This window comes from Vigna unguiculata, chromosome 1 (genome assembly GCF_037176805.1).
Source record: "Vigna unguiculata cultivar grain cowpea cultivar isolate G323 ecotype 2 chromosome 1, ASM3717680v1, whole genome shotgun sequence".
NCBI lineage: Eukaryota > Viridiplantae > Streptophyta > Magnoliopsida > Fabales > Fabaceae > Vigna > Vigna unguiculata.
This window is the reverse complement of record NC_140792.1, coordinates 12,727,565-12,741,951: the sequence shown is the minus strand read 5'-3', so window position 1 is coordinate 12,741,951 and position 14,387 is coordinate 12,727,565. Positions and strand designations below refer to the sequence as shown.

At 38.5% G+C, this 14,387-nt stretch overlaps 3 protein-coding genes across 3 annotated transcripts; 1 reads left to right on the top strand and 2 right to left on the bottom strand.

The window, feature by feature from the left end:
• Positions 1-1,088: 1,088 nt before the first annotated feature.
• WAG1 (WAG 1) lies at positions 1,089-2,863 on the bottom strand. Its single transcript, XM_028086044.2, has one exon. The coding sequence runs from the start codon at positions 2,645-2,647 to the stop codon at positions 1,238-1,240; it is 1,410 nt and encodes a 469-aa protein (XP_027941845.1). The 5' UTR covers positions 2,648-2,863; the 3' UTR covers positions 1,089-1,237.
• A 7,794-nt stretch (positions 2,864-10,657) lies between these two features.
• Positions 10,658-12,045, bottom strand: LOC114188376 (protein FAR1-RELATED SEQUENCE 5-like). Its single transcript, XM_028076969.2, has 2 exons — positions 10,906-12,045; positions 10,658-10,819 (listed from the first exon to the last, which is right to left on the bottom strand). Exons 1-2 carry the CDS (start codon positions 12,043-12,045, stop codon positions 10,658-10,660), a joined length of 1,302 nt encoding a protein of 433 aa, XP_027932770.2.
• A 164-nt stretch (positions 12,046-12,209) lies between these two features.
• Positions 12,210-12,869, top strand: LOC146888712 (protein FAR-RED IMPAIRED RESPONSE 1-like). Its single transcript, XM_085665905.1, has one exon. It carries the CDS (start codon positions 12,210-12,212, stop codon positions 12,867-12,869), a length of 660 nt encoding a protein of 219 aa, XP_085522031.1.
• Positions 12,870-14,387: the final 1,518 nt, after the last annotated feature.

The following is a 14,387-nucleotide window of genomic DNA, read 5'->3' as shown; positions in this document are numbered from 1 at the left end:
AAACTCCTTCCACATAGTGCCAACTGTAACAATGCATGAGACATGTGAAGGAGGACACTTGGCGTGAGATCCTAGCTCCTTTGCATCCAATGGTCCCATGAGTAACTTAGAGAGCAAGCCATGCATTTGCATTTCATTTCCTTTCTCATTTTCATTGCATTAAGTAAGGCTCATCTACTATAAATGAGAGCTTCCTGTGCTTGTATTTGGTTACTTTGGATTGGTAATAGACTAAGTGTTAAGAGTACTACACCTATTGCATCTAGAGTCACTTTACTAGACTAGTTTCTACCAAGAACTCCTCTAGCCTCCTTCCCTAGAATATATTTCTCTTATAGGTTTCATCTCCGTCTCACCTTCATTGCTTCAAAAGCCTCCAAACTTGAATCCACTCCTCCATTTCACTCCATTTCCACTGCAGTCATGGACCTTCTCCTCTTCATTTTCGTGCTACAATGTCCATCACCAACCATACACGAGTTTCTTCAAGCTAATCTCAAGCCAAAATGCCTCCAAGATCTTCAATCTTCACATTGCAGTTGTATAATGCAAAGAGAGAGTTTCAATGATGAATAACAGGTTTTCACACTTAAAAACTCATAATTGTGCCTCTGTTCTCGAAAACACAACTTATATAGTATGGTTTAAGTGAAATCAATCGGTTGAATTTTCTATATAATTAGTTGATTTCACTTGACTTAACTGAAATCAGTCGATTGAAAAACTATTCAATTGATTGAATGCTCATATGAGAAATTATATACAACAAGCATTTTAACCTGTTAAAACTCATTTTAACATATTAAAAAGGACACACTAAGACTAACAAGACATCTAACCTATGTCATATAGCCTACGAATATGGTATAACATGTAACTATTATATTTAACACATCATTTATAGATTTAGTATTATAGAAACATGATCTTCAAAATAGATGTTCATCAATCACATGTGATCTTCATGCACTTAGTTTTATCAAATCTTTGTACCAAGTTTACTCGTGCCACCATAAGGGTGAAAAAAATGAAGAAAACTATATTATATAGTTCTTGTAAAAAAATTGTTCATCAAATAACAAAAAATGAAGGGAAGAAATGAATATGTATATGTTGTATGTAATTGATGTACACCAGCAAACCTGTCTCGAAAAACTACACTTACTGCACAACCAAAATTTGAAAGTATATGGTCACACTATCATTCATATCTTCTTCCAATGTCTATCTCACCAAACTAATTAACCTTATAACTATCAACATAGTGATAATAATTGTTATTATTATTACTATAGTTTGAAATCAAATTACATTTCCGAAGGACATGAGAAAGTTTCTTCCACGACCACCTCTTCCTCCTGCAACTCACGTGACCACTCACGTGCGACCTGTTCCTTCTCACCAACCCCTTCACTTCCGGTGGCCGGTAAGTTCGAATCAAGGGCCACTTAATGCCGTCAAAAAACGGGTGTCGTTTAACATCAGTGGCACCCTTGGCGCACCCTAGCCTCCTCCTTGGATCCTTCACCAACAACTTCTCAATCAAATCCCTAGCCTCAGCCATCCCAGGCTCTTCTCCTTCCGACAACTGGACGAACCTCACGTCCTTACACGACGCTATATTGCGCAGTGTGGTCTCTTTGTTGCATCCCTTAAACGGTGTCGTCCCGTACAGCAACTCGTAGACGAAAACTCCAAAAGCCCACCAGTCCACGCCGTTACCGTGACCGTTACCCGAAACGAGCTCAGGGGCGAGGTACTCGTGCGTCCCGACGCACGACCGTGAAAATGCCGCCACGGGTTCCGCAATGAACTCCGCAAGGAACGTTTGGTGGTGTTGTCTGGAGGGGAGACGGTTACAACTGAAACAACCGTTGGTGGGGTCCACGCGAGGAGGTTTGTTGTGGGTCCGGAGTGTGAGACTGGGTGCCACGTCGGATTTGAAGCAGAGATCGAAATCCGAGAGCATGACATGGCCGTCTTCGCGCAGGAGAACGTTCTCCGGTTTGAGGTCGCGGTAGACGATTCCGAGCGCGTGGAGATACTCGAGGGCGACGAGGACCTCGGCGGCGAAGAAACGCGCTACCGAGAGGGGAAGGCGGTGCTGTGGCTGTTTGCGGAGGAGGGAGTGGAGGTCGCCGGCGGGGCAGTAGTCGATGAGCAGGCACGTGTAGTGGGAGACGTCGATGCGGGCGTAGAGCGTGGGGAGGAAGGGATGGTCGAGTGCTTGGAGGATTTCGGCCTCGGTTTCCGCGTGGGAGAGTTTTTTGGGGGTGAGGAGGTCTTTGTCGACGACTTTGAGGGCGAAGTTGGCGCCGTCGTAGTCGCGCAGGCGGCAGAGGAAGACGCGGCCGAGGTTGCCGGAGCCGAGGTGGCGGAGCAGCTTAAGATGGCGGAGGTGGAGACGGCCATCGGAGGAGAGCATGGTGGCTGCCTGGATGGCGGACCAGTGGGGGTCGGAGCTCCGGTGGGGGCGACGGTTTACGACTGAGATAGAGGGCCCGCTAGTTGAGATACGATCGTTGAAGCTGAGTGTGAGGCTGCTGGTTCGGGCGAGGCTGGTTCGGGCGCTGGTGCGATCGGTGGTGGTGCTGGTAAAACTGAGATCCAGGTCTGTGTCTGGGAACAATAATGTAGGTTCTTCCATGGCTGTTGTTGTGGGTACGGAGATTGCAGTTCTGTTTGAGACATTAACGTTGGTGGTTTCGTTTTGATATATAAAAGGATGGGAACAGTGAAGGTGGGTCCGAAGGTTCAAGAAGTTGACCCAACTGGAGCTGCGGGTGCAGAGGTTAGGTTGACCAACTGGAGTTTACATATTCTATTCTTTTCACTTTTTATCATTCTTATTATACTAACATTATTATTACCATTATTATAATATTATCATCATCATGAAAACTTTGAATTATGTTATAATTTGTCCTTAAATGGGAATACGGTTATAAATGTGTGAAAAAAGAGAATGGTTTTTGACTTGATTGTTTTTAAATGTATAAACGGTGACAGTGATGCAGTGTTCATAGATAGATACATGCAGGTAGGGAGCAGCAATAAACGGAGTTGGTTCATTGGAAAATGAAAATGTGTGTTTTTATTGCATGGTTGTTCTATACTAAGGTGCTAAAGCTGGCCATTTGGCAAACCACGACTATGTTACCAGAAAATAGGGACGGTGCTGTATAGTGTGTGCATGATAAAAATTTATTTAACGTTGTTGGAAAAGATGAATATATATAATAGCTAGAGCAGATAAGGAGTTGGTGTCATGTTGGAGGTGGTATCTTGTTAACTGTAGTGAGCAGCCCTTAAAAATGGACTCAATTGTGATATTTTACTTCCCCTAAGAACATGACATTTGATCCAGTCATGCATTCTTTTCTTTAAGGAGTTCTTACATCTTATCATATATATACAATTCTGGTGAAATAGTCCATGATAATGAAAAAGGTGTTACATAGGAAGGTAGGTAATGCATGCATTAAGCTCAATTACCATACCCTTGACTTCACCGACTTAATTATAAAATCTTGGTTAAGGTAATAAATGGAAAAGGAAAATGGGTGGCGAAGATGGTCCCATGTGACATGATGGTGGGGTAATTGAAGGCTTGAAGCTCTTAAGGGGTTGGGACCTACCCTGAAAGAAAGGTGTTAGTGATGCTGTCTGCCACGTGGTCAACAATGGCCCTACATTGTCGCCTACACAATTCGTTATTCCAAATTTTCCCATTTGTTAATGCATTAATATTACTTAGAAAAAGCTAGAATGCATAGATCATTAATAAATAATTGGGTTCAACTTTCCTTAGGTATTTAGTGTTGGCTAAATAATAATGGAGGCTACACCAAAATTATGAGCCTCCATCCCTCGTGATAAGAGAGATCCAACTGCTCTTCTTTAATGAGGAAATGTTAAATTTAAGAAAGTGTTAATATTCAATTGAAAACAATAATGAAGGGGCATGGGCGATGTTCCCTTGTTCTTACTCACTAGCACAATTTAGTCAACTCCAAGTTTTTAAGGGATACCCTCCAAATTTGAGGAATATAAACTAATTGTGTAGATCATTTATTTGAAGAACTCACAATTGATGTTGTAGTACTTGTATCTAATTAGTTTGGGGATTATGTTGACTAATAGCCCCCGCCTACCAAAAGGTAAATAAAAGCATTCATATACAAAGCGAACAACTTTCTGGGGAAGCCAAAAATCTAGAACTGTTCATTGATTCCATGTCAACTTCAAAACAATGATTTGAATTTTAGAAGATAACCTCAAAGTCAATAAAAGAATTGGCATATGTCATGGAACTTCACCCTTCTACTTAATATTACCAATCACGTAGATTAATTAGTGTTAGAACAGTTTTAATTTTGTCATTTATATGGTGTTCAAATTCTTGATATTTAGTAATCTCAAATTCAAGAGATGTAGTTTTAGATATGTGATTAGAATAATTAATTGAAGACTTAACCAGTGATCTCAAGTTCATGCCTTGAGCATGGAATAATAATAAATATTTGGAGAAGCAATCCCTTAAAAGAATTTCCTAAAAAGCTTTTAGGGCTTATAAATTTGAACTAAAATTAAACCCATTATTGGTTTAATTTGGAAGCAAATAACATTGAGAAAAGAAAAAAATTATACAAAGACTATAATTTACTTCTTTAACGTTTTCAATTAAACAACTAATATTGGTTATACTGATATGTTTATCACAATATATTAATACCTAAAAACTTCCGAGACACTAAATTAACCATAAATTGAAACAAAAACTTGGTAAACACTATATTCATGGACAATGGCAAATGACATCAGAGTACTATATCTATTAATGTATATACTTTATAGAAACCACTTTGCTGTCGTTTGCGCTCAGAATAATATCATATCTTAAGCTAATTAATTAAATGCATTTTACTAGCTAACCTTGCAAGGTCGAACAGTCCCTTACCTCGTGGTTCTTCTCTATCTATTCAGTGTTGTAGGTAGTATAGCTCTTCTGTAATGGTACATGCACAAAGCACTTTGAGGTTTAAGTTAGTTTTTATTCTTATAATAAAGGATAATGATATTCCAACAAAATTTTTTGACAAGGTTTTGACACAGCTTACGTGGCAGCAGTTTTTTTAATTTTTAATAACTGAAAATCTCTGTTCGCACGTGCAGCTGAGAGGGAAAAAAATGAGATTAAATGTCCTTTAGATAGAGAAAGAGAAGAGAAAAAAGGGGGGGAAGTGAAGCCGGTCCGTTCCGCAGTGAGAAGTGAAGAGAGAGAAGGTGGAAATACCAACTTGCGGCCGGAATTAGTGGTGAAGAGATAAAAGGATTCCGGCAACCATTTCGCCGGTGGTGGTGGAGGCTCGTTGTCAGTGGTAACCAAAGACGGTACCTACCATCCAGAAGACGAAGGTTTAAGATTGGGTAGTTTATTTGGAAGTCCGAATCGACGCTGCTTGGTCGGCGACAACCGTTTGGTGATCGTGTCCGTTGCATTGTAAGTTTCTTTTGGTCCCATTTCACATTTGCTTAATGTGTTGGTTGATGATGAAATTTTTCTCCTTTTCGTGATTTTTTATTTTGTTTTTCAAACAAGTTGGTATTGTACATGTTTGTTCTTGATGTTGTTGGGGGAAAAGTGATTTGGTGGTGTTAGGGTGAATGTTATTGAATTTTTGAGAACCCATTTTTTTCGTTCGGTGGTGTCTGTTATAGCTGTTTAGGTGCTTGAAAATTTTGAACAAACCCCATCTTTTGTAAGTCCGTATGTGTGTCCTCGTTTGTTGTTGTCTGTAATGTTAAATTTTTGGTAGTTTCGTCATTTGTATTTGATTTCTAGGGTTTCATTACTGGGGGGTTAAAAATGTGAGGCTGATCAACCATGTCATGTATTCCGTGTTGTGTAAGAAATATATTCTGCTTTGTGACTACATCCCCATAATGTTGGTTTGGTTACTTCAGAGTTCTCATTCGTGGGCCAGTTTGATTATTCTCATAAAACTTTTCCAGTAAATAAGCATAATTGTTGGTCATTACCAAAAAAAGAAGAGAAAAATATTATGTGTAACCTTTGAATATCATCTTCTGTTCAGGTAGTTTGAAGGTTATTGAAAGATCCTTTGTCCATGAAAATGTAGTGGCCGGAGTTGTTGGTCATCACAAAGTTATGGCTGGTGAATGTGGATTGAATGAGAAGGTATTTATATTTTGTAATTTGTAGACTGGGTTGACAAGAATTTGTTGTATACATTTAAATGAAGTATTAATTTTTTGAAATATTTTGAATTTTAGGCTCGATTGAGAACTTTTTGTCACACAAAGTGGATTGGCCAAATGAATGGGATAATCTTAGATAGGCATCGCGAAAGAATTCAGGGTACACCATTCAAATGGTGTTTGGACATGCAACAACCATTAAAGATATGTAACCCTCTTTTGCTTGAGTTATTGAAGCGTTGAAACCATTATTGAAATAATTAAGGGTTTGGTAGGTAGTGATTGTAATGAAGTTGATAACGTTTGTCGTTTGTACATATTTGTTTGTTTTGCTGTGTTTTACTTTCCTAGGAATTCAAAAACAATTAGTAACATACCTTGTAGTGTTTTAGATCATATAGATGGGCTGTCCAATTACAATTGGGGTAAGGCAGTTCATAGTTTTTTAGTTAAAAGTTTAAGTTGTGGGTTTCTGGCACTTGGGCAGAGAGAGCTTTGCTTAAGTGGTGCAGCACAAGTTTTGCAGGTACACTAAACTTCATTTACTAAATTATCTTGATTTGTAGAATGTTTAAAATGAAATAATGTATCATGTTGTTTCGTGTAGATTTGGGCTGTAGAAAAACTTTCATTGTGTGGCCCAGAATTGCAGTTAATATTTCCGCGAATATTGGCGTGGCCGAAAGTTCACTTCAAGTCAAGACGGATTGAGAAGTTGTTCCAGGAGAGCAAAGTATTTTTTCTGTTCAACGAGTTGTTTTTCATATAAACTTTTTTTGTTCTGAAATAGCAAATTTTTTTTTTGTGTGGGTCTTGATTAGATATGTGGGGAATGGAGGTTGAGAGAAGAAGACAAGCAAAATATTATGATTCGTGTAAGTGTAAGTTAGAATTTATATTTTTTAATATGTAGTTTATACTGTGGGATGACCAGAACCAACCACGTCAGTACATTTATATGGTTGAGCTACCAATAATTTTATACTGTGGAATGTATGGATGACAATTGTATGTCAGGTTACAACAGCAGGTTGAAATGTTTTTTAGTTATTGTAATGCAAATAGGAAAAGGTAGCACTAGTCCCCCACATAGTACTGGTTTAGTCCCCAGTTAATGTATGCAGCATATGTGTGACAGAATTCAATATTGTAGACGTATTTAACAACTTTTAATTCATTGTACATTACTGATTAATTTGAACTCCACTCCACAAGTAGTTACACCTAACTCCCCACTTACCATCACAGGTTTGAATGTTGCTTGTACTAAGTGTACATCCAAACAAATTACTTCATTTGGAATGGATAATACACGGGAATTTGTTGGGAAAAATGAAACACAAATGATGTGTTTACACATATTAGTCATTGTGTTAACGTTTTCTGTAGTTTTGTTAAAAAAGTTTGCCATTACTCCCCACATATGTATGCATAAGTGCCCATATATGCGTGAAATGTTTTTTAGCGGTTTATGTAGTTGACAATGCACAAAATTAAACGAATGCAATGTTAATTAATGTGAATGAGGTATTTACCAAATTGAAAAAAATTTTGTGGGGAGTGTCCTGTCCTGCAGGTTCGGTCAAAAAACTTTGCTCCAAATCCCCACTAACAGCGTGCATACTCCCCACATCCGCTTGATCTGTTTGTACATTTCTGTACATTTTAAATCCACCTACTTCCGTTTCTTAAATTTAAATTGGTCCATTAGACGTCATGATTGAGCAACTTCATGGTCAACGGTCCCAAAAATGCGACTTAAGAATAGTGTTTAGTGAATGTTCAATCAGTATTGCAAAAGTAAAAGTCTACTCCCCACTTAGGTACGCATAACTCCCCGCTTTTGTATGCAGTTTATCTTTGGGGTTCTGTGAGGGTCCAGTCATATTTAAATTAAATTATTTGAAAATGGCTAACGCTTGAGTGACGTCAAGGACTTTATTTGTTAACGAATGAAATAGGAATAAGGCTTGATAACATTTAACTTAGGTTTTTTTGTATGTGCTGCACCTTTGTTGAGAAAACTTTGCTTCAACTCCCCACGTACTAGTTCCTTACTCCCCACATCGGCCTCAGCTGTTTATGCAGTTGTTTGGCCATATTAAATCCACCTAATTCCGTTCATTGAATTTAAATTGGGCAATTAGACATCGTGATTTATCAACTACATGGTCAAGTGTTCCAAGAGGCTACTTAAGAATAGTTTTTCTTCCATGTTGTTGCAGTGTTGCAAAAGTAAAACTCTACTCCCCACTTACGTACGCATAACTCCCCTCTTTTGAATGCAGTTTATCTTTGGGGTTCTGTGAGGGTCCAGTCACATTAAATTAAATTATTTCAAAATGACTAACGCTTGAGTCACGTCAAGGAATCTATGTGTTAAGAAAAGAAATAGTAATAATGGTTGACCACATTTTATTTTCTTCTCTTTCTATCTGCTGCAATTTTGTTGACAAAACTTTGCTTATTTTCTTGTTTTTGTATATGCTGCACTTTTGTTGAGAAAACTTTGGTTGAACTCCCCACGCACACCATCCTTACTCCCCACATCGGCGTCTGATGTTTATTCAGTTCGTTGTAATGCAGCTATTTTCATAAACTGTGGTCCAACTCCCCAGTTACAGTGTCCTTACCACCCACACTTTTTAAATCCACTTAGTTTCGTTAATTGTATTTGAATTGGTCTATCTGTTGAAGCAATAGTACTTCAATCGGAAATGGGTAATGTTAATTAATCATTCTCTAAATGAATCAATAAGGAATGAGGTATGTAACATAAATCTAATTACATAAATATACGGATCCAATAGGTGGGAACAAGTAATCAACTTTATTTGATAAGATAATTGTTGAAACAACAGAATGATAGATACAACATTATAAAATTACTCTAAATTGATGGACTTTGCCACATCACAATTGCATCCATTGATGAAAACCTCAATTATGCAATGTTTCTGAACATGGTCAACCTCAAACACAACTCTGTCTCCTTCCTTCAGGTGATTGTCCACACAAAACTGCCTGCACCCTTGTCCAAACTTGGTTGATCGCTTATTCCGGGAAACCAACAGTTTGCACTCTACTCCGCTTCTTCTTGCCAAAAGGTAAACCACATCCATTTGTAGGCTTCTTATGATGTCACCAAAACGAACATTGAGGTCCTGCAAACATTCCAATTACACAAGTATACACGGGGTCAGATGAGGTCACATCCAAATTGCAGTCACAGTTTTGAAAGCAACAGATTCGCAGTTCAGGAATAGATACTACCAGATGGCTAGCTTGTGCCTGAGATTTCGTCAACTTCACAGCATATAGGGCTGTCCTAGGGTGCGTTACAACACCTAATAAAAATGACTCCTTATTGTATGGTTCGCATCGGCCCACAAAACATGTTATTTGAAAGCGACTGCCTCCAACATAACGAAGCTGAACATATGAGTCGACTAATTGGTCAGTGTATGTGTTCTCTATGTCTTTCCATCCATTGGTTAATTTTGGGTTCAATGGATCCATGTTGTAGGTCACAACAAAGATGTTCCCAAAATTATCAACTAAAGTCCATCGGTCCTCCAGTTCGTTTTCAAATGCAGCAGAAAAATGTCGATCTACATAGGCGAAGTTCTACATGCACAAATACAACTTCGAACCTCATTACAAAATAATTTTTAACCCTTAACAGATTGATGAAATGGGCAAATATAAGTCAAAGGCATACCTGACCTTCGATGTTGATGGTGGTGAACGTCCACAATACCGTCGTCCCAGGAAATGCTTGTGTTGGATCATTGTTGTCCCCAATAGTTGCACTGACATTGCCAACCATGGTGCGAATGCGATGGTGCTTAAATTTTGCTTAACAACGAAACGAAATCGCACCTTTGATGCCATTAGGGTTCGGGTGCGACAATAAATAAGGGTGGGTGGGGGGTTATCAATAGTCGTGTCCGTTTATTGGGAAGACCTCAGGGGTTTGAAAGGGTTATACATATTCCTTTCAACGATCAATTATGGATGAGTCATCAATGTATTAAAATTACAATTCTCACCGTACTACCGTTGTGTTAAAGTATGAATTGCTTTGTTTTTGTGTTTAACATGTAATTAAGATCAATTATTGAAATTTTGAAATGAGATTTATGAACAACTAAACAATGAAACCAACCACAAACTTCATAATGCTTTTTAATTATGCAGTTAATGTGTTTATAACATCAAAACCCAAACACAACAAAAATGTTAATGTGGGCACTGTCGGACACCAATTAAGCACATGTAATACCCAAACACAATCTTTCCATTGTCATTATGTTTGTGTATTCCGTGCGCATGGAATTGGAAAACAAAAAGGACGCACAAAATAGAGTTCGTACCAAAAAACAATTCATCAACCCACATACTAATCCTCCCAAACCTAAGCACCTTTTCCTTGTCAAATGAGTCTTGTGGTAGCAACTTGACTGTTAACAATCTCTGCCTCCATACATGTCAGCAGCGACATGAACCCATTGTTGGGAATGTATGGTCCAATGCTGGCTTCGTCTGTCAATTGGGTACATTGTGAGTCTAAGGGCACATTCACGTCCATAGGTTCCTGCTAATCATCCTAAACAAGATACTTGAATACATAACCAATGAATTCAAAATAAAGTCTAATCATACACCTACATGAATACAAACCTGTGAACTTCTTTGTGACTTGTTTTTCGCCGCACTTGTTTTCTTTTTCTTTGATAGCTTTTCAACTGTTGATTGCAATCTGTTAGTTCTCGGTCTCCCCTTCCTCTTAACATGTACCGGGCTGCGAACAATACTGGAGTTCGTCACACCTGCATGTTGACCGTCATTGTCTTCAATGTCACCATGTTGGGAAAGCATAAAGGGATTTGATTTGGTAGGGACACCTAATCCTTTTGCAATAGAATTTAGCTCATTACACAACATCCTGGATGAAGCGTCTGAGTCACATGCCACCTCCGCTAAATCGTAAAACCTCTTGCATAACATTTTGTATCTTTGCATGCGTGGGTCGTCATTACTTCTATTGTATCCCGCTATTATCAAACTATGCCTCCTCCTTACATTTTTGGACCATCGACGGAGAACATATTTTTCCGGCACACACTCTATGTCTTCTTGTCCTAGAGTCAACAAGTTGTGACGACACATGATGCCCCTAAACTCAAACAACATACAACTACATTGGATATTGGTTGGCATCGTGTCAAGCACAACATCATGCATTCTGTGGGATTTTTTGCCCTCCCATAACCACTCTTCCTTGACGGTATACTTCACCAGACATCCATCTTGGAACACCCTTTTCACGAAGCAATTAATCTTTCCCCTAAATTCGTTCTGTACCTCAGCAAATTTGGCGTGCGAGTACTCTAGTTGAAACTGCCTTTCAATAAGAGATTGTGATCCACATGCAGCAGTGGTATTGGATGAAGCAAAGTCAGCTTCAAATTCTTTTTCTGCCTTTTGTCGTAGTGCGTTGTCATATTGCACAACAAATTGTTGCAAAGTAGTTCCCGAATTAATGAACCCATCAAAAAAAGCGTTCAGGCCTTCACTCCTTTGGGTGGTCGACATTCCAGCCCAAAACTGACTTTTTAGATAGCAAGGAACCCAACGACGTCTCTCGTCAAACAATGTAGTGAGCCAGTCGTTTGTGGTCAAATCATATTTTACAATAAATGTCTGCCATCCCAATTCAAAGTCAGCCACTATGATTGAATCATACACTAGTCTTTTCAATTCAGTCTTGATAGATTTGTAGTTTGTGTAACCTTGCAATTTTTCTGGCACTTTTTTCATTATGTGCCATAGACACCATCTATGTTTGGTATTTGGGAAAACTTCTCCAATTGCATTAAGCATTTTTTGAAATTCATAGACCACATCAGCAGCCTGAACAAGTACAGGTAAATAGTGGTCTGCCTGAAAATGACTCTGCAGATGATTTTCCACCCAAAGTACACATGTGTTTTGATAGCTTGGATGAAGTCAAAAAATTTTATAGAAGTTACGGAATTAGAAGCGACTTTGGTATTCGAACAAAGACTTCAACACGGGGCGAAGACAATGAAATCAACTACGTCAAGTTGGTTTGTTCACGTGAGGGGAATTATGTGTCCGCTATTCCTCCAAAATTGAAGACCGTCCCCACTAAAGCAAAACAGTGTAAAGCTTCAATCACCGCAGCAAAGAAAGACGGACAATGGTTCATAAGGACCGTTGTGACTGAACATAGTCATGATATTAGTCCGAAGAAGTCAAAGCTAATACGGGGCAACCGTAAAGTTGACATGCATTCAAGGCAAACTGTTGAGACAAACGATGACGCTGGTGTCCGAATTAACAAAAGTTTCCGGTCTCTTGTGTCTGAAGCAGGTGGATATGAACACGTTAACTTCATAGAACGTGATGTTCGCAACTACATTGGTCAACAAAGGCGAGCTCTGTGTAAGGATGGAGATGGGCAGGCCCTTCTACGACATTTTTCAAAAATGCGGGAATTAAACAACGACTTTTTCTTTGAAATAGACATGGACGAAGACAACTGTATATGCAATGTTTTTTGGGTAGATGCTCGCAGTAGAGCGGCATGTGAGGATTTTATTTCGCTTGTACATTGCTGACTGAAGCGAAGTTCATTCACATGCTCAAATTCCATTATTTTTTTTCAATCACTAAAGGCAATCCAAATTATTCTCCATGCAGGAAATGGCCATCAACTGCAAAACCTACATCAACTGGAATGGGCTGTTTCTCATACAACAAAAACGAAATATTACTTATAAAAAATAAGTGGGGAGTAAGGACAACCTTTGTGGGGAGTGACGTATATTTTTTCGTCTGTACATGGGTGACTGAAGCAAAGGTCATATACATGGTCAATTTACATAATTTTTTTCAATCACTAAAGGCCATCCAAATTATTCTCCATGCAGGAAACGTCCATCAACTGGATAGTGATGTTTTCCAAACAACAGCAAAAAAGAAATATCACATATCACAAATACGTGGGGAGTAACGACAACCCATGAGGGGAGTAACGTATAGTTTTTCGTCTGTACATGGCTGACTGAAGAGAAGGTCATCTATATACTCAATTTCCATACTTATTTTCAATCATTAAAGGCAATCCAAAGTATTGTCCATGCAAGCAACTGCCATCAACTGGAATGTGATGTTTTTGAAACAACACAAAAAATATTACATATAACAACCAAGTGGGGAGTAACGACAAACTATGTGGGGAGTTAGGTCTATTTTTTCGTCTGTACATGGGTGACTAAATTGAAGCTCATCTGTAAACTGAATTTGCAAACTTTATTACAATCAATTAAGGGCAATCGAAAGTATTCTCCATGCACGCAACCTCCATGAAGTGGATTGTCTTGTTAAACAACACAAACAAATTATCAGATTTCACAGCTAAGTGGGGAGTAAGGCAAACGTATGTGGTGAGTTACAATAACTTTTTTGTATAGTCAGTGTAGACCTCATGGAAGGTCGTTTATAATCATATATGGATCATTGCACTATAATCATTATCCTTATTTCAACGACTTACAAATTCTTGACCATAACCCAATGTCCACGAAAAATTCAAAATATAACTGGGGAGTCACGAACAACTAAATGGGGAGTTACATGGAAACTATAGTACGAAAATGCAGACTAAACTTCATCAAATCACTTACTTACAAATTCCTTTATCCATCATTCATGCACTGCTTAACATTCACACCAATGACAAATCAGTAATTCAGATATGTCCCCATACACTTTTTCTTTGTACAAATGTCTAAACATAATATTAATTGGGTGGTTTGATTTCTTTTACTACGAACCTATGCTCAATCCAGATCATGCATTAATGCTTAACTTCAACAACAAGGCAACAAACTAATCATAACAATGTAAAATAATATCTGCCATAAATAAAATAACATGCATTGCGGATTGTTCAAACCTAATAAATAAAGAAAATACACACCACACATCCTATTACATTAATAACATCCACAGTAGAGGTAAATTCATGACTACATCATCCCAATGTTGGTCATTTCAATTTCGCATTCCTCTTATTCCCATAAACAGAAAAAGGTGTTCTTGTCGCAACACTCTTCAACCGCCTTCGTGGTTGG